Below are 26014 nucleotides of genomic sequence, written 5' to 3' on the forward strand. Positions count from 1 at the left end.
TGAGTTTCTTTAAGTAGGAAAATCTGCACGGAGGTTTGACATCTAAAATCAAAGAGCATTTACTATCTACGGATTTAGAAACACCTATCTGATGCTCAGAACTCTGGTGAGAAAAAAAAAAACGGAAATCAAAGATTTCCCTCTGGGAGAATGGAATTAGGAAGACAAAGAAGGACTCCTTCAGAGTCTGTAGATAAGTGATTTGGTGCTGGGCCAGCCTGGCCTCTCTGTGGAGGTTCTTGTTGTTGGGCAAATCACAGTGTATCTTCTAGTGGAAACTGGCAACTTGTCTTTGGATCTGGAACCCAACTGACCGTTCTACCTGGTAGGCCTCTACAATTAATTCTTATTTACACCAACCGACCAGGGCGCAAGTGTGTGTAAGCTATTTTGAGAGCCTTGGGGTTGAGAATGAGAACGAGCTACCAAGCAGTGTCTACTGGGAAGTGGAAAGTAGAAGAGAGATAGTCATCAAAGACCAAGATGAGAGAGGGGAAGCTTGGCTAGGATTCTACAGAAGTGAGTGGAGAGCAGAAGCCAGGCAGGGCCCGGAAATTTGCTGCACCGTGGCTGCAGACCGTGAGGGTCTGCACAGACCGTGAGGGTATCGCTGTGGTTCTCACAATATTCTCGCACTAGAACCAACCAAAGGCTACACGATGGCTTTCTTTGCCCAAAGCGATCTAACTCTTAAGGACTCAACCAAGTTAGCCGGTTACATTTCCAGCTTAGTCTACACAAGTGTTTAAATACGAGGGTGCCTAGTTAGGATATTTAAATTAGGCTCCATCTTCTGTAGTTTCCGGTGCCAACAGCAAAGCTTTCCTGCAGCACACTGCCTACCATTTTTACAAGTCAGAGCAAGGAAACCCCTTGCCCTCCAAAGCCGCATAAGTATTATAATTACTTGGCTCAGACTGAAGTCACCTCTACTGTATTTCTCAGAACCGTGCTCGTTTGTGGAGATCTGTTTAAATTCAAACAGCGTGGGCGTGCAACTGATGGCAGTGAGGCTTCCTTTCTCTTGAAATTGCCGGCAAAATATTTCGCCCATAAATAATGTTTCATCTAGACTTGCAAATGACAGCCAACACTGCAGCCTCTTTTTTTTCCCCCCTTTGTTTCTCTTGTCCTGAAGGGACTCTGCAAGAAGAAGGCAAAAATAAAATGAAATGTAGTTTTGGTTTTTGTTTTTTTTCCTGCGGAGTTAGAGGGAGACCGTCAGTGAGGATGTCAAGATGCATTTGGTTGTATAAAATAGGTGTTCTGACAGACGAGATTGAGTGGTCTTGTTAGGCCGTGCTTGCAGAATTCCCTCAGCTAGCTCGCGTGACTCGGGATAGCCTGAAGAGACGCCCCAGATGCCAAGAACAATCCAGATCCAAATCTAGGGTCCAGAAGAGAGGTTTCAGGTAGCCCAGGAGCTAAAGGCAGAGTAAGGACTTTCCTCAAAGGCAAAAGCTACCTGAGGGGAATTTTTCATTTATAATTAGGAAGGCAGGGGAGGGAAGAGTGTTTCCTGGGAGCACCTTTGCTTCACATATTGTCTGTGTAGACCACAGAAGACATAAGAAAGAACCCAGGCCGAAAACTAGAGAAAGGGAAATCGGTGCACACTGGGGAAGATCGGCCGCCTTCCCTTGCCTGTCTCTGATAATGAATGTGTCGTCCCGGCTCATCCTTCACTGTTCTCAGAGTCTCTGTGGAACTGCACCAAGTTCATAGGCTCCCTCTGCTCTTCCCATAACTTGGTTGGTCATGTTTTCATAGCAAACCTCCCTTTGAAGAAGAGGGGTTTTTGTCATAGTGGTGAACATTGTGTGTCTAATTACGATAAGCTTTACTTCGGATCTGGCACCAAACTCATTGTGAAGCCAAGTAAGTTATCCTTACCCACCCGTTATGCTACATTCCTCTTCTCTGCCTGTATTTGATTCGAGTGGTCCTTAGCTTGGATCCTCGTCCAAGGTTTTATCGGTCGCTCCTTGTCCCTAGCTCTTGAGCAGATATAATTGTAGCAAAGAAATCCTAGGATTCCCTTAACATTCTGAGACAGACAACGGCGTTCTTGACATCCTCTATAAGGAAAAGTTTCCAGTGTAAGGAGAAGCCACTACTTACACTAATTAACACACACACACACACACACACACACACACACACACACACACACAAGAAAAGCTGGATGTAATTTTAAAGTACCACTGAGTACCTAGGACTTCTGAAAGCAGACATAGCTTAGTATACGCATTCATAAAAGATCCCATAACTAACATTTATTGAATTTTTGCTATATGTAAAACTCTGTGTAAATGCCCCTGGCACCTTATCTCATTTAAGGGACCGATGGCCCTCTGAGGCAGATACTATCCCACTTTCAAAGGTAACATTGAAATTGCTATTAAATGGTTCAGAGAAAATGGAGGACCAAGCTAGACCAGCAGCAGACCTAAATGTCCCTACTCTTAACTCTCATGGCCAGGATTGTGCTGGGGTTTGTACAGGATGAAATAGCTATGGCTCTGGTAACTACAAGCTGGAGGTTGAGTCAGGAATCACAATGTCTGTAAGAGTAGTGTGTGAGATGAGAGATTCTCAGTGCTCTCTGGATTCAGAATGCTTTAAAACCAAATGGCAAGTACATGCGTGAGCATTTTCTCTCAGGCAGGATGGTGAGGGACCAGTAAACAAATTAAAAATGCGTCCTCCCGTTGGGTTAGAATCCTAGCTTCTCTACACCCCTCTTTCCTTCCTCCCCACCTTCCTCAGCAGCTGGACTTCCCTCTCAGGGAATCCCTTACATTGATGTTTTTGTTCATGATGAAGTCAGATAAAAACTGAGAAAGGCTGTCTCCAGGCCATGCTAAGAATCTTAAAAGATAACTCTTTTTCCAATATTTGAAGAACTGTTGTGTAGATAATGGAAGGGGTTGACACCAAAGGCAAAATCAAAAGCAGTAGATGAAAAGACACCCCCAGCTTCCCTTGGATGCTTCTGAATAGTGCAGCAGGCAGGCAGGCAGGCTCCCCTGTGAAGTCTGGAGACAGCCCTTCGAGATCTTCACTCTGAGTCCTTGGGGCCAACATGGAGGGCATTGTGGAAGGGGTTCCTGTGGCATTTTAGACTTTGGACTCAATTAGCTCTGATATCCTATGAACTCTAAGTGCTAAGTCCCCATGACCCTAGCATAGAAGACGAAAGGGTGGGCTACATCTGTTTTTTTTCTATTTTTATTATTTTGGTAGCCAAGAAATGGGCCAGCAAATTATTCACAAGCTGAAGACTACAGAGATTTGCACTTAAAGATGTCGAAGTATGATATCTCAGTGCAGTAAATGGGGAAAGAAGAGGTGAGAGAGAGAGAGGGAGGGAGGGAGGGAGGGAGGGAGGGAGGGAGGGAGGGAGGAGGAGAGAGAGAGAGGCCTTGAAGGAGGACCAGAGGTTGAACAAGGGAAGTGGGGTGATTTGGCAGAGGACAGATCTGATCTATCCAGGTTTTCATGAGTTCAGCTCTGGAATAGGATCCAAGCATAATGTAAGTCCTAGTAACTGAAGCAGCCTTTTAGACTGGGAAATAGGACCAGGGGAGCAAAGGTCCTTCCAATTTAAACACTCTCAAAAGGCTGTGTAATTGCTTTCTGATAGGAGAGGACTCTGGTGGTGGAAAGACTATTGTTACCACAGATCATTTGTCCCTTAAGACGAAGCCTCTGAAGAAAGACTGGCTGTCTACCTTAGGCTGCTGGATGCTCAGGGGAAAGACTTAGAGCTGCTCAGAGCAGAGAGAAGATCATTTTCAGCCCTACACTCCCAAGCCAGGGGAAGAGGATGGGGAACAGTAGAAGAAAGTTTGTGTAAAGGGGGCTAGCACTGTGTTGATAGAGGTTCAGCTCTAGGGAAGCTGTATTTTGGAATTGGAACTCAGCTGACTGTCACACCTGGTGAGTGGGTTTCTTTCTACTTCAGGGAAACATTGCTGTGAAGAAATTTAAATGGGAGACAAATTAATTTCATTATTGCCAAAAAAAATTTTTTTTGAGTATTTCTTTGTGTCACTACCTCCCAGGCAACCTGGTATGATAAAGCAGAGGGAAGGGTCAAGACAGCTTAAAGTTACTATTAGGAGTCCATGAATCTGAAGAGAATAGTGGTTCCTACCAAAGGGAAAATAGGAGGCAGTCGCCCTAGAGAGGTTTGAAGCATCCACAACACCTGCTTTGGGCCATGACCAACATTTGAAAAACGATTGAAGCCTAAAGCAAGAACAGGCAAGCCAATGTGGAAAACTGGACTTTCACAGGATTGGTTTTTTCCTTGGTCCTGTGGTTCTTGGCCCTCTCCTTCTGAGAGGCCCTATTGACCATCATTTGTGGATGACGACCCCTGCATGGTACTCTGTTAACTCCCCCAAGACTCTTGACCACCTCCCCTGGCCCTAGCTGCACCAATAGATGGTCTCTAGAAGAATTAGAAAAAGTCTAGTTAGAAAAACTCTAATGGCAGGGAGTAGAGCTGACTCAGCGGGTATGGGAGACCCAGGGCTAACGTCTCCCTCTTTGGAAACTTCCTTGAGCGCCAAATGAAACGGAGACATTCAGTTAGAAGTGCACTGTCCAGAATATTCAGCATTTCCATGCTAAATGAATAAGCCCGACTCTGAAGGCCCCAGAGCTCTTCCCGTGTGTTAAGACATAGTCAAACAGGCTCCTGAATGAGGTCACGATTCAGACTCTTTATCCTTGAACAGTGAGAAAGCTGAGAAACCGTCAAATGTGTAAACATAAATGCATGCCCGCTCACAGCCATTGCGAGCCTATAGAACGTGTGTGCAGTGAAGAAGACGGGCTTACCCTGAATAGCCCTCCATCTTTTCAACAAAGGGAAGGGCCTTCCCAAGTATCTGCTGAGTGTGACTTCTTTAGTCCCCGTGTTTTCGCTTGGCCTCAGATCACTGTGTGACTAACAGGGCAGGGAACAGGCTCACTTTTGGAAGAGGAACCAGGGTGTTAATCAGACCAGGTGAGTGAGTTTGGACCTGAACCACAGCTCTACTCTCAAACTTGGAAGAGGAGCCTGGTCATTAATTTTTAAGTGAAATGTGATAGTTTGGCCCAAAATAATCCGCATTAAACTTGGCTTGAAAAGTGTTTAGTATTTCTCTCATGTACGTGTGGGTAAACGGATGAAGTCTGTACAGATAAAAGATATTCCTATCTTGATGGATCCTAGGATCAGATTTCCTACAAGAAGCCTGGCTTACTGTCCCAAGAAGCAGAGAACAGAAAGAAAGGGGGGAAAGATGGCTCCTCTGCTTGGAGTGGTTAAGTGATTCAAATATTTCACAATGGCAGGGCAAGGGCCCGCGTTTTCTAGGGTTCACTGTAGCGCTGTGTGTGCCCAGCTGTAGCCCGTATAACCATCATTGTGATTTATTTCCTCTGGCTCTCATCCTTCCCGATCATTGTAACTGGAATATTGGTGACCCTAATCTCCCAGCTCACAGAATGTGTGTAAGGATTAAAAAAGACAGTGCGTTATGAAGAGGAGTAGGCTCGAGGGGGCTTTGTTTATTTTCTTGGGGAGAGGGAGACTTTTTACTAGATTGGAAGAGGGGATAAGGCAGAAACAGCACTTGAGAGGCAAGATGCTAAAATCAATGCATGAACGTGCACAGCATAATTAAGGCATTCAATTAGGAGGCAAAAGACAGCAAACCCGGCCCACCATTTTGGCAGCCATGCCTCCATGAGATCTGTTGAGATGTGTAAAACGCTGGTTCATGTGGAACATGGACTTCGTGGTTCTAGCTCTGCCTACCCCGGACAACTCCAGGAGACTGGGATGGGATCGGATTTGTGAAACGCCCTTGAGGAGTATAGGTAGTCAGATGATTCATGGTTGTTAAGTTACATTTTTAGGCAAAATTCCACTTGAGGGTAAGCCTAAAGGTGAACAAGTTTGATGGACTTTGGCTATGGCTGGGGAAGGCTTGGGTTTGGAAATAAGATGGTACCCTCCAGTTGTGAGGAGGGGAAAAAAAACAAAACATAAAAATTAGTGGCCAAGGCCTTCTTTGGAAATCTTCAAAACCCGGCAATCAATCACGTAGCAGATAAATATGCACTTGGCCAAGTGTACTGAGTGATTCCTGGGGTTTCCTTCCGATGAAAGAGCACGGGAGTTTAATGTTTCTAGAATTTAACAAGATATGTGCTTAGTATAGGATTATATCTGAGCCAAGCCAAAGAACCCTGGGAGGTTTTGTGCTCTAGCACCATTTAGTTTTTGTGGTGGAAGAGATCACTGTGGCAACTTCAGGTGGCCAGAGGCTGGTTTTTGGATGGGGGACCATAGTAAAGGTGCACCTTCGTAAGTATTTTCTCTTTCTACGGGTTCTGAATTGGATTCATTGCTGAGGCAAGTGGCAAGCTTTTTGGACTTGTAAGTGGGCTATCAAATGTCTCCACTCATCCAGATATCACAGGAAGCAAGGTGCCCTCTTATGCCTTCCCCATACTGACTAGAAAAGTAGGCACTAGTTGATATTGTTTGCAAGCACAATAGAGAAGCTGATTGGAAGACGCCTCCTATGCCCAGCAGCCAGCCCGATCCCAGTCAGAGGAACTTGCTCTGAAATGCCACCTTCCCTTCCACTTGGCATCATCTTATGACTGTAAAGCCCTAAATAGGCAAAGCCACGTCTTCCAGCTGCCTATAGCGTCCCAGCCTCTCACACATGTGGCTGTGCAAACACGTGTGCATACATTCATATAGAGGCCAGAGGTCACTGGATGTTGTCCCTGGGGGTCACCTATGCTGCTTTCTGAGACAAAGCCTCTCACTGATGAAGGAAGACTAGATGACCACGAGGCCCCCAAGAGCCTGCACATCCTTGGTGCTGGATTATAAGTGCACACACACAACTCCACTCTTTTTGTGAGTTCTAGGTGTGGAATCTGGGTGTGCACGCTTGCACGGCCAGCAGTGTGTTAGCTGAGCTATCTTTCTAGCCCATCTGTCTGTCTTTATCCTAAGAAGGCATTTCTTGGTGATATTCCCATCTAGAACATCAGCAAAAAGGGGCATGATGTAGATGTCCCTCGTTGGCATGCTGTAATTTGGAGCCGAGCTTTGATCTTTCCGCCCTCCATTTGCTGCCTGTCAGGGAAGGTGATGATTAGTTCCTCCATATCTCCAGAGAGCAGACTAGCATGCCATCCAGCACACTGGTGCCCGCTTGCCCTCTAGCCTGTTATCCAGCCTGATTTTAGTGCATGCCGCCGTTCAATCACCTGACCTTATAGATCTCTATGTTTGTTTATTGTTTCCCCACCCCTAAATGTTACTGTCACGTGACAGTGACTGCTTTTCGTTGTTTCCTCAGTCTCTAGTGTTGTTGCTATATGAACTAAGATCCAACTGCCAAACTGCCTTTCCTTCTTAAAAATGATAGTTTTGGGGGAAAAATGATAGTTTTGTTACTGCATGTGCAGACGCTGAAAACTCTTGTCTGGCCCTGGCAAGGACAGAATATGATTTCTATTCTGTCTAGTTGCATACGCAATGAGTTTGAATGAGGGAGCCAATGAGGAATTTGCAGGGCCACGTTTCACTGTGCCTACCAGTCAGGCAGAACTCTGATCTTTGGGAAAGGAACCCTGGTATTGGTCAGTCCCAGTAAGTACCTGATAGCTATTGAGTATGATGCCTGCCCTTATCGTATAACCTACAACAGATAACCACACGCCTTCTTATCATTTCAGTAATGTAGAATTGGGGTCTAATGAAGAAAGGAATTAAATTTTATTATTGGGCGCAGTCCTCCATCCCATGTCTCTCTATATGTCCATAATTACTTTGATAACTTAAAGTGATAAAAGAAAATTTACTAGAAGGGTGATTGCAATCTGCTTAACTGTGGTGAAAATGAAGTGTGTCTACAGGTGTCAGTGCCTAGGTTACAATGGGGATCAGAAGGAACAGCCTTTGGCTAGGAAAAAAAATGAGTCTACTTGGTGAAATTGTACAAATCTTTTTAAAAATCGATGTGTTTCAGAATTGGCTGGAGGGTATCGGCTGCATTCCTCTCAGGCTCTCTGCTACATCTATGGCACCACTGTGGAGGAGGCTTGAAAAAAGGCTTTCATAGGCTTAATTCCATGGCTTAGCCTTTATTCCAGTAATCAAAAAGGGGGAATCCCCAGCAGAGCTCCCAAGAGGGAGGATGACTGTATGGTGGTCATATTAATCTACGATCACTGCAGATTCAGCTTTCTTTGACAGACCCCACAGGACCACAATTTACAACATATTCATTTTGGGGACAAGGCATCACTACAGAGACACTTAATGGGGATGCTAAGGCCCACTGAACTTGTCACAGTATTCGTGAGGTACAGCGGTCAAAGAATTAATGGTTCATGCAGACAAGTTCATTCCTTGTATAGGAAAACTGTTAAAACAGGGGCACAGAACTGGCTGTGAACAAGACAAGCCGTGTAGGAACCCTAGAAATAACAGCTTGGAGAGCTGATTCTAAAGAAAGGTCAGCTTAGCTGAGCACATCCGGGTCCTCTAAATCTGCTTGGACTAATGCACTGGACCAGTTTTATCATAAAAAGAAAGTATTTAATAAGACTTCATAGGTTATTATAAGGATAAGTTAATGTGAAAATATTTTGCAGATTCTTACATGCTACCCACATATAAAACATGGGTCTATAGAACAACAAAAAAAAAAAAATTAAAAGCTGGGTCAGACGTAGAACTCTTTCAAGATGAAGAGACCGTGTGTGTTCTTAGCACAGGCTGTTCTGTGCAGATCTGTCACCACAGGCACTGGTTAAAAACACCCTCTCTTTCGTGGAAGTATATGAGTTGAGGGTTAACACTGGTGAGGACAGAAAGGGAAAGTAGCCATTTTGTAAAGACCTCACTTACAGTGCAAACTCTGGGACTTACCAGAGTTTTGGAACTGGGACAAAACTCAGCGTCATCCCAAGTGAGTCCATGTCTGAATTGTTTCTGTGTTGCCTTCTCTAAGATAGTAGCATTTGGAGCCCAAAATGGGATTCAATAGACCTCCCTGTTCTTAGTCATTTCCAGGAGATTCAAGCAAAGGCGTTTATAGGAGGACCCTTCATCCATCCCTTAACATTTTAATAATCGTGTTCTGCCCTTGTTCTTTTCTAATGGGAAAGAAGCTAAGACTTTGCCCAGGAGGCCAAATGTCGAACAGCAGATTCATAAAGCAGAGGTCCGGTGTGTGTTTGCTTCTAACAACTGGGAGGCACTGTGTGGTACGTTCACCTGACTTCGAAGGCAGACTTCCACAGGAGTAAGCCCCAGGCTTGTAGGATGAGTTGACTGAGGTTGGGGATCCTTAATGTTAAGAGAAGCCTTAACCCTTCCTTCTTCGTGAAGTTGTCAACTGATGGGCATTAACGTTAGGGAGACGCCGTGGCAAGAATGTGAAACCATAACTGTCATGGAGTTGCAGAAAGGTTCGATATCTCTGTTAGATAAACAGAGTTGGAAATTGGGAGTTTGGTGGCGAGAGATCCAGAGACACGGGCAAGTTCATTTTTAAACTTGGTGCCACAAATGCCCCAGGTTTGAGTTAAATGGCCTGTGTGCTTTGTGGGGTGTAAAAGGGAAAGTTAGGTGCAGCCTGTTTGTCCATGAAAAGCTACAGCTCTGAGTCTGGGTGTGCGCTCACCTGTGGGTGTTTTTGACTGACAAAGAAGCACTGTGGAGAGTGGAGGCTATAAACTGGTCTTTGGAAGTGGGACTCGATTACTGGTGAGCGCTGGTGAGTGAGATAAGGAAGGAAAGAAAGTTGGGAAGGCTGCGGGTGAAAGGTCTTTTATGGGCCAAGGAATGATGGGGAGGCTGTGGGTGAAAGGTCTTTATAGTCCAAGGAATGATGGGAAGGCTGTGGGTGAAAGGTCTTTATAGTCCAAGGAATGATGGGAAGGCTGTGGGTGAAAGGTCTTTATAGTCCAAGGAATGATGGGAAGGCTGTGGGTGAAAGGTCTTTATAGTCCAAGGAATGATGGGAAGGCTGCGGGTGAAAGGTCTTTATAGTCCAAGGAATGATGGGAAGGCTGTGGGTGAAAGGTCTTTATAGTCCAAGGAATGGCCCTGTAATGAAGGACAAGCTGGGGGGAGGGTGACTCACTGTTACTAGATAGAATCCCACTAGTTCTAGCAAAAAAGAATGTGTGTGTGTGTGTGTGTGTGTGTGTGTGTGTGTGTGTGTGTGTGTGTGTGCGTGTGTTCACAACCCCCACATGGAATACGGAGAGTCCTCTGGGACTTGAGTCCTCTGCTAAAATATCATGCAAATCCAAAATGTTTGAATGTTTATTGGCAGTGGCGGTAGCCTAGCCTGCTTAGCCTTAGATCACCAGCTCCCCCCATTCATTAAACAGGAGAATGTCCAAGGTCACAGTCCTAGTGAGGTGATGTCATCTATGTAGATTGTTAAGCCGCTCGGCCAATCTATCCTATGTTCTCCATAAATGATGAATTTTCTTTCCCCTTCCAAACTATATATCATGGACTGCGAAGCCCTATGCTGCAAGCCATTTTTGTGTAGAGGTTTGCTACTGTGTGAATCAGGATACAACACTCTCACTTTTGGAAAGGGCACGGTGCTTCTAGTCTCTCCAGGTAAACGCTGCTCCTGTCTCAGCTTTGTCTCTCTTTGAGTTAAGGTTTCTGCGTCCTCTTGCTGGGTTTTCCCCTGTGAACTGCATTATCCTTGTTCTGTCCGTTGATAATCCGTGAATTTAAGGCTGTAGCTTCCTGGGCTCTTCATTTAAACAAGAAAGTAGGAGAAGAGCTATAAATAACAGTGGAACTGGTTCACTAGAATAGGACGGAGTCCAGACTGAAACTGTAAATAATCAGGAAATAGTAGTTTCTCTAGAAATAACCCAGCTCCTGAGAAAGGTCTGGACTGTGTGTTCTCTCCCTCGAATATCTTTCAGATTCCTCTTACCTCCAGTATCGCAAACTTAGCCGTACAGTGTTAGTCTGCAACACATACAGCTATAGAAACTCACCGCTCTGAATACCACTGTCCAAAACAAAGGGTGGTGAGAGCGGGGGTTCTTTATGTCCCTGCAATACCAACTATGACTCTTTTACAAAATATTTGATAAAGATTTGTTTAATTGAAACTGAGCACCCAGAGATATCAGAATCTCCGGTCCAAAGGGAAGGAAAATTAATAAATGGCACAGGGCGTTCAAGGATGGAGAGAAGGGGGAAGCATTAGACCCACAGTCTGCTCTCTGCTACCAATTAGCTACGTCCCCCACAGCAGCCCCTTTGCCTTGGAGGTTTCCTTTCTCTATATATTTTTAATCTGGGACATGGGCTCTTATAATCTTTGTTGTCCCCTTTCTACAAACCCTCTATGAATTTGCTCCATTTGAGGCCATAAAGCAAAGAGTTTTTACTTCTATGAGTAAGTCAAATAGTTATGTTAAATTTCCAGTGTTTTCCAGAGCCAGGCAGTGGTGGCCCACGCCTTTAATCCCAGTGTTCAGGAGGCAGAGGCAAGCAGATTTCTGAGTTCAAGGCCAACCTGGTCTATACCATGAGGACCAGGGTCTTGAAAAACCTTAAAAAGAAGGAAGGAAGGAAAGAAGGAAGGAAGGAAGGAGGGAGGGAGGGAGGGAGGGAGGGAGGGAGGGAGGGAGGGAGGGAGGGAAAAATGGAAAAAGAAAAAACCTCAAGTGTTTTCCAAGTCATTACTGTAAGAGAGGAGAGCTGTGATTTGGAAGACTGTTTACTGTGAGGCCTCAGACACTGTGGGAGTTGGGAAGGAGCAAACTCACCTTTGGAAGGGGAACCCTGCTAAGAGTGGACCTGAGTAAGTGTGGGAGGCCTGTACTAAGGCTGTGTGCTCAGTGAATACGTGGAATAGTGAACATGACAAGGTGTGCTTTTATCACCATATCTTATTTCTAATTGACTGTAATCAAATGCTCGAGTATTAATATTGTAACCTCCAGATATTGAGAACAATTTAAGAATATTTTCTCTGAGGTGGAATTTGGTGTCCTCTTAAGACTTTTCCCAGGAATTGAGGCTGGCAGAAGCTCTGTCTAACGTTAGAATTTTAACCTGGGAATTTTGCTAGAGTGGAATTGAGTAGCCAGAGATAGCTGAAAGAACAGAAAATCACATGGTCACTACCTAATAGACCTTTTCTGATTGCACTACCATTGTGGGTGTCCAAGGTCCTTTAACCTATGGCCCAAATAAGAAAGGCCAAATTCACTCCAGAGACTAACTGCCTCCTTACACAAACCACAGTCCTCACAAAGTCAGTGAGGTGCAAATGAAGGAGCCCAGGGATACTTGTTTCAGACAAAACACTAAATTTGATTTGGCACCAACTTGCTGTGTGATATTGAACCAATCATTGCCCCTCTACGACCCTCTGACTCTCTCAGGAGATAAAGGGTGTAGACATCTGTAGTTTACGAAGCTCCCTCCTTTGTGAACCTAAAGCTCATGCTATTCAAGTATGGATTCAGGACTATTCTCAGTGGAGGGAGCATATTCTGTAACCTTAATGAAGTAGCCTTGCTAATCAATAGTCTAACTCAGCATATTAATAATAATATTAATTAGGCCCATGGGATGCTTTAGGAGGTAAAATACTTGATACACAAACCAAACGATGAGAGTTTGAGTCTCAGGACACACACACACACACACACACACACACACACACACACACACACACACACATGCTGTCATCATCACCACCACCACCATCATCATCAACAAGAGAAAAGAAATGATAATAACTCATATCAATGCCTGTGACCTGTAATAGTGTTAGATACTGTATTGAGTCTATAGCTCTATAAGGTAAGGGAAGTGTTTTTTATTTTAAAGGAGGGAAGTGGGGCTCAGAAAGGTTCTGCACAAAATTCTGTGGCTAGTTATCTGAAAGGCCTAAATTCAAACCTGGTCAGCCTGTCTGGCCTCGAAGCTCTGTTCGTTCTACTTCCTGTTGTCAGAGGCTTAGTCAGGCTTCACTTGGGAATGAGGGATAATGGCGCTCAGAGAGGAGGGAAATACAGGGAGTTTAGCGTCTCCATTCTTAGTCAATGCCACGAGTCAAAGATTCAGAAAGTCTTGATATGGATGCTCGTTCTAAAGGATTCTCTCCTTTCCGTAACAGAGTAACAGCAGAGCGAGGGCTGTTCCTACCACTCTGCTTGCTCAGGTCTGCAGGGAGAAGGACACAGCAGACTCCCTCCCCTCCCCTCACCGGTCCTCAGAACGTCCCCAGGCAGGGCAGCCACTGGTCACAGGCCACTTAGCTCTTATTCTAGAAACCATCTAATTCAGAACTTATTCTCTTCCTGAAGAGCAGCTCTGATGCAGAGGGGTTGCTCTAATCATCCAATATTATTTTTAAAATAATCAGCGTGAGCTAGGCTAGGTGTAGAAGCTGGGGCCTGGCCCTAGGGTCATCCCATGACCACGGTTGAGTGAATGACCGCCTTGCAGACCACTGCAAGATTCATTCATGAACAGAAACCTTACAAAGCGTTTTACTAAAGACAAAGCATGGGCTTCCCAGACCTATGCCCAGCTGTGTTGTGAGAGTGGTAAGTGGAGGAAACAGCCCATTTTGTCACAGGACAAATCACTGTGAGGAACAACAGGCTACAACCTTGTCTTTGGGACAGGAACAAGACTGCTGGTTAATCCAAGTGAGTCCAACAAGAAACCTGACTTATATTACAGTAGAGGGGACATCTGTCTTTGTTTATTTCTTTCTTTGTCTTTTGGGGGGAGATAAGGAGGCACTTGTGACTTTCAGTGCTGTTTACACTTGATCTTAGCCAAAAGGCCGAGAAGCGATTTCAGTGCTGTTTAAATAAGAAAATAAGTAGACAACAGTGTTACATTGAGTACGGTATCCATGAGTATCATACCTGGAAACAATGTATAATAAACAGACCTTGCCAATAGAGAAAACCGCCGTAAGTCCTGTCTAGAGTGGGAACTCTAACCGTATGAACTGGTTTTCTTCCAAATACCATTAAGAGCTTTTATGAAGCCTGCTGTATACCGAGCAAACTCTCCTACTGGGTTCCACCTTATTTCTTTTCATCTTCCAATATTCTTGGGCAGATGAAGGTTAAAATGATAAGCCTCATACTGCTCTGGTGGATGCACACAGACCCTGGAACACTTAATAACAAACCTGGAATCCCAGGCCCGGCTACAGGTGCCACCTTGGGTGGATTAATGTCACAGTGACCCCTGGTAAATGGTGGGACCAACACTCGGGTGCTTCACTTTGCTTTGGTGTGTGAGCTGTTGTGTTAGTGTATAAGAGATCGTCACTATGACTGTCTTGTTCGCAATCCCAGCAATGCTGCTGGCTTAGAGTGTACATTTGTGCCCTATTATTCTTGTGGCCCCTTAAAAGGAATCGCTGTCAAGATACTGCAGGGGAGGGCATTTGTTCCTTTGAGTGATTTCTTGTTTGCTCATTCAATTCTCACCTCTCTGCTCAAAATCAGCACGGAATTCACAGTGCTTGGGTGTACACTGTCTCCTCATTATCTCTCTTAGAAATGCATCCTTGGTTTTTACTTGCCTAAGCACTTAGATTTTGCAACTCAGAGTATACTAAACTTTTAAATTCTTCCAAAATTGGCCTCTTTGCCCCCAATAATAACGCTCAATAAAAGCCAGTTCAACGTAGCAAATGATTACTGAGTATCAGCAGCACACCAGGGACTGTAGTTGACTTAAAAACAAAGAAGAAAACAGATATGACCTCTGATCTCAAGGGCTTCAATCTTGGGATGTGGTAGGGCTCACCTTTGATCTCAGTGCTTGAGAGGCTGAGGCAGGCTGAGTTCAAGGCCAGCTTTCTCTATATGGCGAGTTCTAGGCTAACCAGAGCTACCTAGTGACACCCTGCCTCAGAAATAAATAAGTAAATGAAATAAAAAAAAACTTCTCAGTCTTATTAGCAAATTGGAGTTGTTGAGAGGGTCAGGAATAACAGTGGATAGTTTAAACTTCTTGGCAGAAGATAGACACAATTGCGCCCCACATTTCTGAGTGGGGGAGAATTCAACTCTGTTCTGTACTGAGATGTCTGACTTGTTTTTAAGACAAAAAAAAAAAAAAAGAATCAAAAGCTCATCAACAATGAATATTAATATCCTAGAGTGAGATCAGAGCAAAAAAGGACTGAGCCATGCGTGGGCCACCAAAGCTCCTGAGACATGCCCTGGCGTGTTCTTAGCATGTGCCGATTGTTCAGTAGGATCTACTCTTGGTGCTGCTCTTCCTGGCAAAATGAAAGATAATTTTTGCATCTATCCACAAGAAAGCAGGGCCTTCTGCTCACGTGTGGTAGATAAGAGTGAGAAATGGTTGTCTTCTCCCTCGGGCCTTGAGAAATTCTCACGCCCTCCAGGCCCACGCAGGAAGCAGAGTGTTTCACAAAGTCTCACAAAGACTCTTCTTTCCCAGATGAGGGGGAAAAGTGATGGTGGTTGTGATGAGGGAAGCGGAGGCCATGGATAGCACTTGAGGCTGGCACTGTTTGCTCTCATTACGGGGGCTCCTTTGAGCCCTCACACCACCCCTTACAGGAAATCTCAAGATCACCTCTTTCTGGGTGTGTCTCCTCAGTGAAAGGGTAGAGCCGAACTGTGGTCGTTTTTGTGAAGCACTTACTCAGAGTGGGACTTCGGAAACAACAAACTTACTTTTGGGAAGGGAACCCAAGTGGTAGTGATACCAAGTAAGTAAGCTAGGTCCTCTCTGATAACCTTCACCTGGATAACCCCTTCTGCTGACTCCAGTGGAGAACATACGCCATCCATCTGGGATGTTACTCACAAACCAGGCTCTCAGATGGTCCTAAGCTTCCTCTAGCCTCGCTTCCTCCTACCCTCTCTATCTGGCATCTCCGATGGCCACACTCTCGTCTTCTTGGTAACGCTTCCCCCACTGTTCCTTGAGGCTTGCTTTCAAATTGAACAGTGGATTGCAGAAACATGTGCTGGAAGGGACCTTGGGGACACCTTGCTGCTGTGACCGGGGTCCAGGTCAATGCAGAGTAGTAACAAGCCCCTTCCTCTCACCTTGAGTTCAGTAGAACCACACAGCTTTTTGCTAAAAATTCTCAACCACAAGGAGAGATCAATAGTGAGCCAGCTGCCTGTAAGGGACAAAGATGGCTGGAGTGCCCACATCAGCTTAGGGCTGTAGCCTGGGCTGTGATTTCCGTGAGCTTATCCATCTCTGAAGTGGGCATCAGGAGCTTCGTTTCCTCTCGTCTTTCCAAAGTTGCAACTTTTTTCTCTGGGGTCTGGAAATACAGACAATCAGATGGCCTCAAGTGCCCATCTCCAGGCTGTAAAGAGAACAGGATATTAGCACAAGTCACGGGAAGGGACTAAACCTTGCAGAACGTTGCTCAGACAGGGTTTTACAGGACTCAAATGACTGGAGCTCCCACATGCTAGGAAGGCTATGAACCTTCAGAATATGGGAAGGAAAACCAGAGAAGAGCAAAGAGAGCTTCTGACAGAAGTTTAGGGGTGCTTCAGCACAAGCCTGTGTAAAATGCCCCCAGGCCCCCACTGCCAGGGCACTTTCAGAAGCCCTAGAATCAGACTAGACTGTCTGCCCCACAGACAAGGTGATTGACGGTGGCGGTATTAGGATATTCCTGCCTCTATACTGATAAGAAAGTGATAGGTTTTTAGGGTAACTGGGTGGGTGACAAGGATTCCCTGGACTGTTGCCCCAACCCAGCAGGACCAATGGCAAAGGGAGGTCACAGGAGATAGGTTTCATCAAAGGCTTCCCTCACTGTGTACCTCGGGAGGAAACTACAAGCTTACGTTTGGAAAAGGGACCAGCCTTGTGGTTCATCCACGTGAGTACTGCACAAGCAATCGTTGGGGAATTGTTGTGAACAGAATGTTAGGGAAGGACGTCCTACAGTGAGAGAGTGGAGTGGTCTGTACTCATTAATGGAGTCCTTCGCTGAAGAGAAGTAACTGTCGGTGTGTCAGGTCTAATGAGGCTACACTGAATAATAGATAAGGGTTCTGCTTCAAAGGACAAATATCCAAATTTTGAGAACCGAGGTTTCACTCTTGTCAGGTCTCTGAAGAACTTCTCTTCATAGCAGACACAGAGCCTACCCTACTGCTCCCTCTGAGAAACTCACTATCTCCTGTCCACTCAATGAGATCTTTTCCCCCAGATTGCAGCCAGGATGATGGACAAAAAAGGCCCTCCTCTGGCTTCAAGAAGCCTCCCTCCCTTTCCCCACATAAAGCACTGACAGGAATTATATTATAATTAGCTCGGCTCACAACATGCCTGACCTGCCAGTGACAGGGCTCTGTCCGTCTTAGATCAGTACACTCATTCATCCCGATGATAGGTAATTGATATTGGGCCCATTTCATAGATGAAGAAACAGAGACTTGGGGTTAGCAAGTTGTCTAAGATCACATCGCTCAGAAAAACACAACTGAAGTCTGATTTCTACTAGACCATAGGGTTTATTATTAATGTGAAGGAAGCCACCCACACTGCAAAGGTTACCTGGGTGTAAATTTTTCCTTCCCCAAGTAAGGAAGTTTGGTCTAACCTTGTACATCCTGATCCTCTGGCCACAGTAGTCCTGGCAGAGTGACTCGATATTTCTGAGGACCCATGTCTCAGCATTTCTGAGGACCTAAGTAAAGTCACACTTGTGTTAGCAAGACCCAGGAACTTCGGAGAGGGAAAAAGAAACATTAGGAGATGGTTCTTTGGTTATTAACCTACAAAGAAAGAGCAATTAATATCAAAACCCTGATGGAGGCCACATGAAAGTTTTGTTCCCTGATAGACTCTGAGCGGTCACCAGCAACTGCCCTGTCGGAGGGCAGGTATTTGTACTGGGCTGTACCAGGGTGGGGGGACAGGTCGTGGGCCAGCTCACTTTCGGGAGTGGAACAAGACTCCAAGTCTATGCAAGTAAGTGCGTGGCCTTAGAAAGTCCCTCTGCTTCCTTACATGATGAACCAGTGGTTCTTGAACTAACTGTGTATGTAGACTTGGATTCTTAATTCCCAGCCATTGGCCAAGGGGAATTAACCTCTTCATCCTCACAGACTCTTTTGTGGTTCCTAGATCTTTATCAGACAAAACATTGTGACTTAGTGTAACAAAAGATTTATTTTTCTTTTTGTTACCATCCAGTTTTGTAATAGATGATGGATTAAACTTCCCAAAGATAGTGAACTTAGGACACACTCTTAAGAAACACCATGTCAGCGATGAGAAAAGGAGGAACGGTAAAGCCTACATAATGTCAAAAATAGTACAAATCAAAAAGTTAGACCCTACAGAATTAAAGGACAAGTTAAATGGACATAACAGAAGAATATAAGAATCAGGAATAAGTATCAGGCCAGCATTGAAAAGAGAGCATTTAGAGCATTTACCTGTGCAATAGCTACTTACAGAACAATTCCGGTACCCTAACCATTTGCTAGATGTGAGGAAGGAGGGGAGGGAGGGAAGACCAGGAAATTTAGAATGTGTGCTTCCAGGATCACAAGTCTGAACAGACTGCCATGGCCAGAGTTACCCAGATGCTAGGGAGGCACAAAGCAGCTGCCATGAGTAAGGGCCAAGCCAGACGCTTCTCCAGGTCACCTCAGACCTCCATTCACCCTCCTGCCTCAATCTCTACAGGGACAGAATGTTTGCTCTTTCGCTCTCACGTTGCTAAACATCAGCACAACGCCTTCAATGTAGGTATATCTCAAACGCATGATTCCTGGGAGTGGGAAATGCCTCCTGGGCCAGCACGGTGATTCTCTGGGGAAGGACGCTTGCTCTGGGAGTCTGTGATCTGAGGTCAATCTCTGGAATCCACATGATAGAAAATGAGAGGTTACCTCTAAAAGTGATGGTCCTTTGACCTTCACATGCATCCCAATGGCACATTCGAGTACACACACACACACACACACACACACACACACACACAGAAAACACAACACAACACAAACACAGAACACACACACACACTAAATCAGTAAATTTTTTTTTCAAAAGTGCCTTCTAGAAGATTTTGGGAAGATTTCAGTGGAGAGGAAATCACTGTTTAAAACATGGGTTTGGCATTAGTTATGTATTCTCCAACAGAGAAAGCTGTTAGGCCTTTAAAGCAGAGAGACTTGAGTCCACCCACATGGAGTATGAAGTAGAAATTTCGATTGTCTTCGAGGACAGAATCCCAGCAGGGGAAGCATCCCATCTCTCCAGGGAAGGCTCCTCTGTTCGAATTTGTTTGCTTGTGTGCTTCACCAAGCGCCTCTTCCCTGCCAAGGGTCAGTTAGCCTACATTAGAAAGCCCATCCTGTTTCTGGAAAACCAGAGTTCGGAGGCCAAAGGACCAAAAAGGTCTGTAACGAAGACGCAGAACCAACAGGTTTTATCAGGAAAGGGAGAGATGGGGTGATCTGAATCACCTTTGAAATGCCCAGCTCCCAGGCGTGTGGTGAACTGTGACCGGAAGCTCAGAAATCTGTGTTTGGAAAAGGCTTTAGGCAAGTTGACATTGTTCCTGGCAGGGAAATCTGTTGGGAAGATACGGTCCTGTGTGGGCAGATCCTGAGGCTCAGGCGTGCTGACCGGGGCAGAAGCGGATGCAGCCCAGCTGCCTAGGTGTTCTGCAGTTGTGGAGAGGAAATGAAGGTGTCTCGTAATAATTAGAAAGAAACAATCAGCACCAGCAAGGCCCCTAATTGTGGCCGCAGGAGAGAATGAGAGAACAAGCAGATTCAGAGCACAGAGAACCCAACGGTTAAAATTAGACTGGCACTCAGAATGGAATTTTAATGTCCTAGAGCTAGAGAAGGCATATCCAAAGACCGAAATAAATACATTGTGCATTTATGAGATATTAACGAATAGTAACATTACCCTTAAGTAGTAAACTTGAGGAGCCCAGGCTTTTATTGTAAGATTTTGCAGACTTTAAAATGCTAATATTCATCATCAGTCTTCAGGATTGGAACGCATTACACACCTTCTAATCTCTCTGGGCTTTAGATTATTTTCTTTTCACAGAAATTTAGAAGGAATGAGGCTCTGTGGTGTCCCCATTGAGAGCTGTCACTTGTCTACGCTGTTCTCAGACTTTGGGGTTCGTGTCCCAGATGATGGCTTCCTAGCCGTGATCACTGTAGTCCACGCATACCCTAGGGAATTACAGACGCCATCTTGAGGGCCCTCCTACACTTCAGTCCTGTCGCTAAGCCTTGCCGATGTTTACCACCAGTCGCCAGTGCAATCTTCCCTTGAGTTCCATTTCATACCAGGCATGATGGCACACACTCATAATCCCAACACTCAAGAAACTGAGGCAGGAGGCGAGTGTCTCGTCGAGGCTGGTCCAGCCCAGGTTAGAATTCTTGTAAAGCACTTTTCTACTGTGCACTATCTGGTGGCTTCAATAAGTTGACCTTCGGAGCAGGGACCAGACTGGCTGTGTACCCAAGTGAGTATGATGGTGCCAATGACCGGAGCAAAAAGAACCGGCGCCTTGTTAGTGTAATCGCTAGCAAATCTTGGGGTGCACAAAATATCATTTCTTATTTCCACAGGCTCTCGCGGTAGTTTAAGACATTCCCAGTTCTCCTACTGAAGTCAGAGAGGTGCCAAGAGCCAATTGAATATGTGAAAATCTGGACAGGGTAATTTATAGAATAAAAAAATTTTTAAAAGAATTGCACATACTCAGTGCTTTCAAGCGGGGCCGATGATATCAGCAGCAGATAACCTGAACATTCAGGAAATTAGCTAAGTGCCCTTGGGGAGGAAGAGCTGGGTTAATGGCAAACACAAATTCTCTTTTATTACAGCAGGTAGTTAAACTTCTGGGTTAGCTAATGAGTGTGGTAAGGGGACACCAGTTCCCAGAGACTTTTCTCTGAACCCGCACCCAAGGGTAAAAGTGGCTGAGCTCTGTGACTGCCCAGTGTGCTGCGTTTCATGAGTATAGAGAGGGAGACGGGAGAGGACGAGGATAGACCTGCGTTGAATTCTGGGTCGACTTTTACCAGCTATATTTAATAGTGTTTCCACTTTCAACAACAAAATGATATTCCCCCTCATTTGGTATCAGGCAAGATATTACCTGCACATAACAACAAAAAAGTCCTGCGTTAGGAGTGTGTCTGATACATGGCACTAATATCATGGCCTTGTCACTCCAAGGCTTACATTGTTGTAAAAAGAGTGAGCAGCGGATTCCTTGGCCAATAGAAGTTGTGAGAAACCAAGAACCCCAGGACAGTTTAGGGAAATATCCTGAGAGCCCAGTGGGCTCTGACTGGTGTCAGAAAAGCTTCTTCAAAGACCTTACCCAGCTCTCACCCTAAGCTAATCTTCGGAGCCAGGACCAAACTAAGCAATCCACCATTTACGTAGAAATGGAGTCAAGGGTAGAATTTACAAGTTCTCCCTCTGCCTCGCCGTCCAAGACACTGGCTTGACTTCTGGTATTTTCTTCTGTTGGATTGTAAATGTTTCTAGAAAGAACCCATCCCACCCAGCACTAAATACCAAAGAAACATGATCCTGGCTCTGAACCCTAGGCAGTCATAAGGCAGTTGACAATCTAGATCCTTCCATTAGAACATCTGAAAAACTACTGCTCTGAGCAGGAAGTTTCGATCTCATAAATTCTCCTGAATTTATGGAAATCATTTAACTTACTTCAGTTGGGGCAACACAGTAGAACAGGACAGGAGGAAAGCATTGTTTGTAGCAGAGACAGAATTACCATGTAAGAAAGGCTAAGTCTCAGGCCTGGGATTCTTCACCCCAAGAGGCCAGTGCTCTTCTCCTATCTAAGAGTAGGCAGGTCACATAAGCTTCTGTAAAGGTATCACCTGCAGTGTGAATACTGGAGGACTAAGTGGTAAATTAACATTCGGGGAAGGGACCCAAGTGACCGTCATATCTGGTGAGTTATCCCAAGTGGCACCATTTGCAACTGGTAGGCCGTGGTCATGAACCCTCTCTCTGGAGATGGCCACTGTTCCCAAGGTGGGGTGAGGCTCACTGGGGAATTGTGCTAACTGTTTTACGGAGGGGGACGTCATCGCTATCCATCTTAAATATCTGTGTTTTCTCTAGGTCAAACTCATTAAAAGATGACTTTAATCATTCAATGGACATTTTTAAATGCCTCTACGTAGCCATCACTCTAGATAATGTTGGGCTGCAAATAAAAAAGCCTAAGACGGATAGACAGATGTCTGACCTGTCTGCAGACAGCATAAAAACTAGACAAAGGTTCAGAACTACGGTACATTTAGCAACCTGAAAACTATTTTAGGGTTGGCAACGGCTGGTATAGATAAACAGATTCAGAGGGGTCAGGGTCCTGGTAGAAATTGCCCTAGTCTGAGGCTGCTTTCTGGGCAGAAAAGATTTGTTGAGCCTTGACAGACAGATAAGATCTGTGTAAGTAAGAGAGAGGAGGGAGGCAGAATTCCAACCGAGGGGCAACAAGAAAGAAGATTTGATCTTGGGATAAACAAGGCACAGGCCTTTTGGCTTGCACAGGCAGATCTGATATTAAAAATGGACTAAGAAAACAAGGCAGAAAAGGAGCCTTCTTAGACAGTGGAGATAAGAAATACTAGAACGTCCAGAGAACACAGAGAATGGGACCAGGGCCAGCCACCAGAAAACTGAGAATCCAGTTTAGAAAGCAGACCAGATGTGAGGTGAGAGGGATCAGTTCTTTCCACAGCCAGGAATCCCCCCTCCCTCTCCATCAGGCTCTAGGAGAGCTCACCCCAGCCTCCTTGGAAGACAACTTGGGGCTGTTATTATCTGGACGTGTATATGCAGATAGATTCTCTGTCTTTCCCGAGAAGCAGTGCTGTTTCCTGATCCTATCCAAGCCTGAGTGGGATGCACATCTGTGTCACTAACTCTCATTTCTAGGTTCCCAGTACTTAATCAACAGAGCACAGATTTAGTGGTGAGGGAGTTTTCCATCACCACAGTGCCCCCGGGGACCTACAGCGCTAACGCACTCAGACACTCGTCTCTGTAGGTTCTGAATTATGATGGCAAGTTAGGATCAAAAACAGCTGAACTTGTAACTGCAAAAATTGATCCCGTCCTGCTAAAGTGACCTCTGATGCCATCGGTGGTAAAATGTGTTCTTCTTACCGGGTAGGAATAGAATGCCTCTCACTTCAGGGCTCTGAGAGACAGAACCCAAAGACCTCTAATTTAAGGGGATTTGTTTCTCATTTTCAGGGGGAAGGGTAGGGTCGCAGTAGATGTCTATGGGGCTGGAAATGAAAGGAGTTAAACACTAGGAAGTCTCTGTGGTGAGACCTTAAATATTTGTCTGAAAGGGGCCAGAACTCCATGCCTGACCATGGCACCCACCCAGCTCTGTTGCTCCGACGCAGACCTTGCTACAGGCAGCTCTTGTCTTTACTCAGCATCGTAGAGTCATGGCACCAGGGCCCGACGGCTTTGGTTTAGGATCCAGCTGGAAGCCAGCATTGCCAAGGCCACCCTGGTTGGCTCTGTGATCAGTCAAGAACTGTGGGAGTGAGAGCCATGGGGCAGGAGCTTATGATGCCAGCCCTGCTGGGAACTCTCTAGGTGGTCTGGTGTGGTAATCCCTCCCTCCAGCCTCTGCTTCCTCCTCTGGTGGTGGAGGGGGCGGGGAAACAGTCTGAGAGAGTTCCCGTTACAAACAAAATCTCTGGGAAACAGGGAAGAATTGTCTCAGGCAAGGCCTCAGGTGGCACCTGTTCTCCTGAAATAAAGAGACAGTGGGATTGGTTTGCTAAGTGGGATGTTTTCATGGTGAAGCCCTGGCACGTTCGTTCAGTGCCGTGTGGTTTATTGGGTTATTTTTATTTGGAGAAATAAAGTCATTGCTCAGAACAGCCTGGATGGAAAGGGGAGTGAAGCAGCCTCTCCACCTTACAGGTGAAAATTCTGAGACTTCGGCTGCCTGTTGATTTAATCCAGGCAGTCCGGAGTAAATTGTAAGAGACAGGGCTCGGATGTGAGTGTTACTCAGAACACTAAGCAGTGGGGAAGAAATGGCCTGGCGAGGTGATAGATTTTCCAACTTAATGTCAAACTATCTCACGCCTACACATCTCACCAATGTCCAGCCTACTTGGCGGAGAGTACTCTAGAGAGACATCGAAGTCCCTGTTTTCTAAGCTTGCTTTTGTCCTACTCACTGGGATTTTGAAGATCTTGTTAAGTATGACAAGATGGTTTAGTGATCCCGCCTTCCTTTCCGGTTTGCCCGGATGCCAGAAAGGACCCCATGGAGAAGGACTGCTGAGAGCTGGAGATCTTGGCTGGCACTCATGGCTCGTGCCTGTTCCTAAGCCTGAGTGGCAGCTACAGTTAAGATGTCGTTTCCGGTGTAAAGCCAGTGAACGAGACCCACTAGTCCAGAGAGTTCTGCTCTTGCCCGTCACCGTCATCTGCGTCTGACCTTCTAACATCTGTCCTCTTGGCCCACAGATGTCACAGACCCAGAGCCTGCTGTGTACCAGCTGAAAGATCCCCAGTCTGATAACATCACCCTCTGCCTGTTCACCGACTTTGATTCTCAAACCAATGTGTCCCAGAGCGCAAGTTCCGAAGCGTTTGTCTCTGGCAATACTGTGATGGACATGAAGGCTATGGATTCCAAGAGCAACGGGGCCATTGCCTGGAGTAACCAAACAAGCTTCAGCTGCAAAGACGCCTTCAAGAAGAACGCCTCCCACCCCACTTCAGGTGAGTGGCGCCCGGGGGTTCTCCTTGCCTCAGGAGAGGCCTGGCTCAAATCTGTGATTTCCAAAAGCTGCTTTTGGTCACCTCGCCTTCATCATTAGTCAGCAAAATCCACATCCTGTTTCACTAAGGAGTGGCACGCCCTGTCCTAGCAGGTCACAAAAGCAGACAAGAGAACATGACAGGACACAGGCCCAGCGTTTGGTCTCACTATTCTAAGCGCTCACCTTCCTGTCTATGCTTGAACCATGTGCCCTCTCTGTTCTCCCAGGCACAGTTTCCATGTCCCCCTCCCCCAGCTGCCTGCCCTGATGTCTATGTCTGCTGAGATTGTGTGGGTACAGAGTCTCAGGCACTGGAGTGGCTTAAGAAGTCAGATGAGGAGGAGAGAACACCATTCTAATAAAGAAGACCATCCGTCAGCAGAGGGACATGTAAATGACACCAGGCTGCAATTAATATATGCAATAACTTAGAGTTAAGGAGAGAACAGCTCAGAGAAGGGCTCTGAGAAAATGCTATCACGTTACAAATGAAAGCATAGGAGGAGATCAGCCGTGCCCAAGCCAGAGAGGACCCTGTCAAAGCCCAAGAAAGGAGAATGCAGAGAACAAGGAGAAGCTGCAGGAAATGGGTTCTAAGACATAGCCAGGGGGCCAGATCACAGGGAGAGGCAAGAGAATCAGAAGTTCAAAGTCATCTTCACCTACACAGCAAGTTCAAGGCCAGCCTGGACTACCTGAGGCCCTGTCTCCAAAAACAACTAAATGACAAAATTGAAGGTTCGGTGCTGTGTGGAGGGTAGACTATAGGTCCAGCAGAAGACAGAGAACATAGGAGAGAGATGATGGAAGCCCTACCAAGTGATGGTAGGACTGACACCACTTAGGTTTCACAGATAGAACCACACAGGGATGAGAAGTCAATGGGCATCAAGGAAAATGGCAGAGCATCTCAGTCATTGGGACCATATACTAAGTAAGAGATAATAAAGGAGTGAATTTGGGCATCAAAACTTTGGGGGCTACATGAAAATATATGTCCCTAGTCACTGCGAATATGTCTCACTGTCTTTAAGGGACTCTGGACTGAAACCTGCCAGGTCCAGAGACTATCTGGACATTTTGGTTGCTGTCTTACAGCGTA

General features: G+C 45.7%; 1 gene segment (V, D, J or C); it reads left to right on the top strand.

The window, feature by feature from the left end:
* The window catches only part of LOC685078 (T-cell receptor alpha chain V region), a 66009-nt gene that overhangs the window by 37738 nt on the left and 2257 nt on the right, over positions 1-26014 (top strand). The window contains 1 exon segment of the V gene segment in view: positions 24614-24871. Coding sequence covers positions 24614-24871 — 258 coding nt within the window.

This window comes from Rattus norvegicus, chromosome 15, assembly GCF_036323735.1.
Source record: "Rattus norvegicus strain BN/NHsdMcwi chromosome 15, GRCr8, whole genome shotgun sequence".
NCBI classification, from domain to species: domain Eukaryota; kingdom Metazoa; phylum Chordata; class Mammalia; order Rodentia; family Muridae; genus Rattus; species Rattus norvegicus.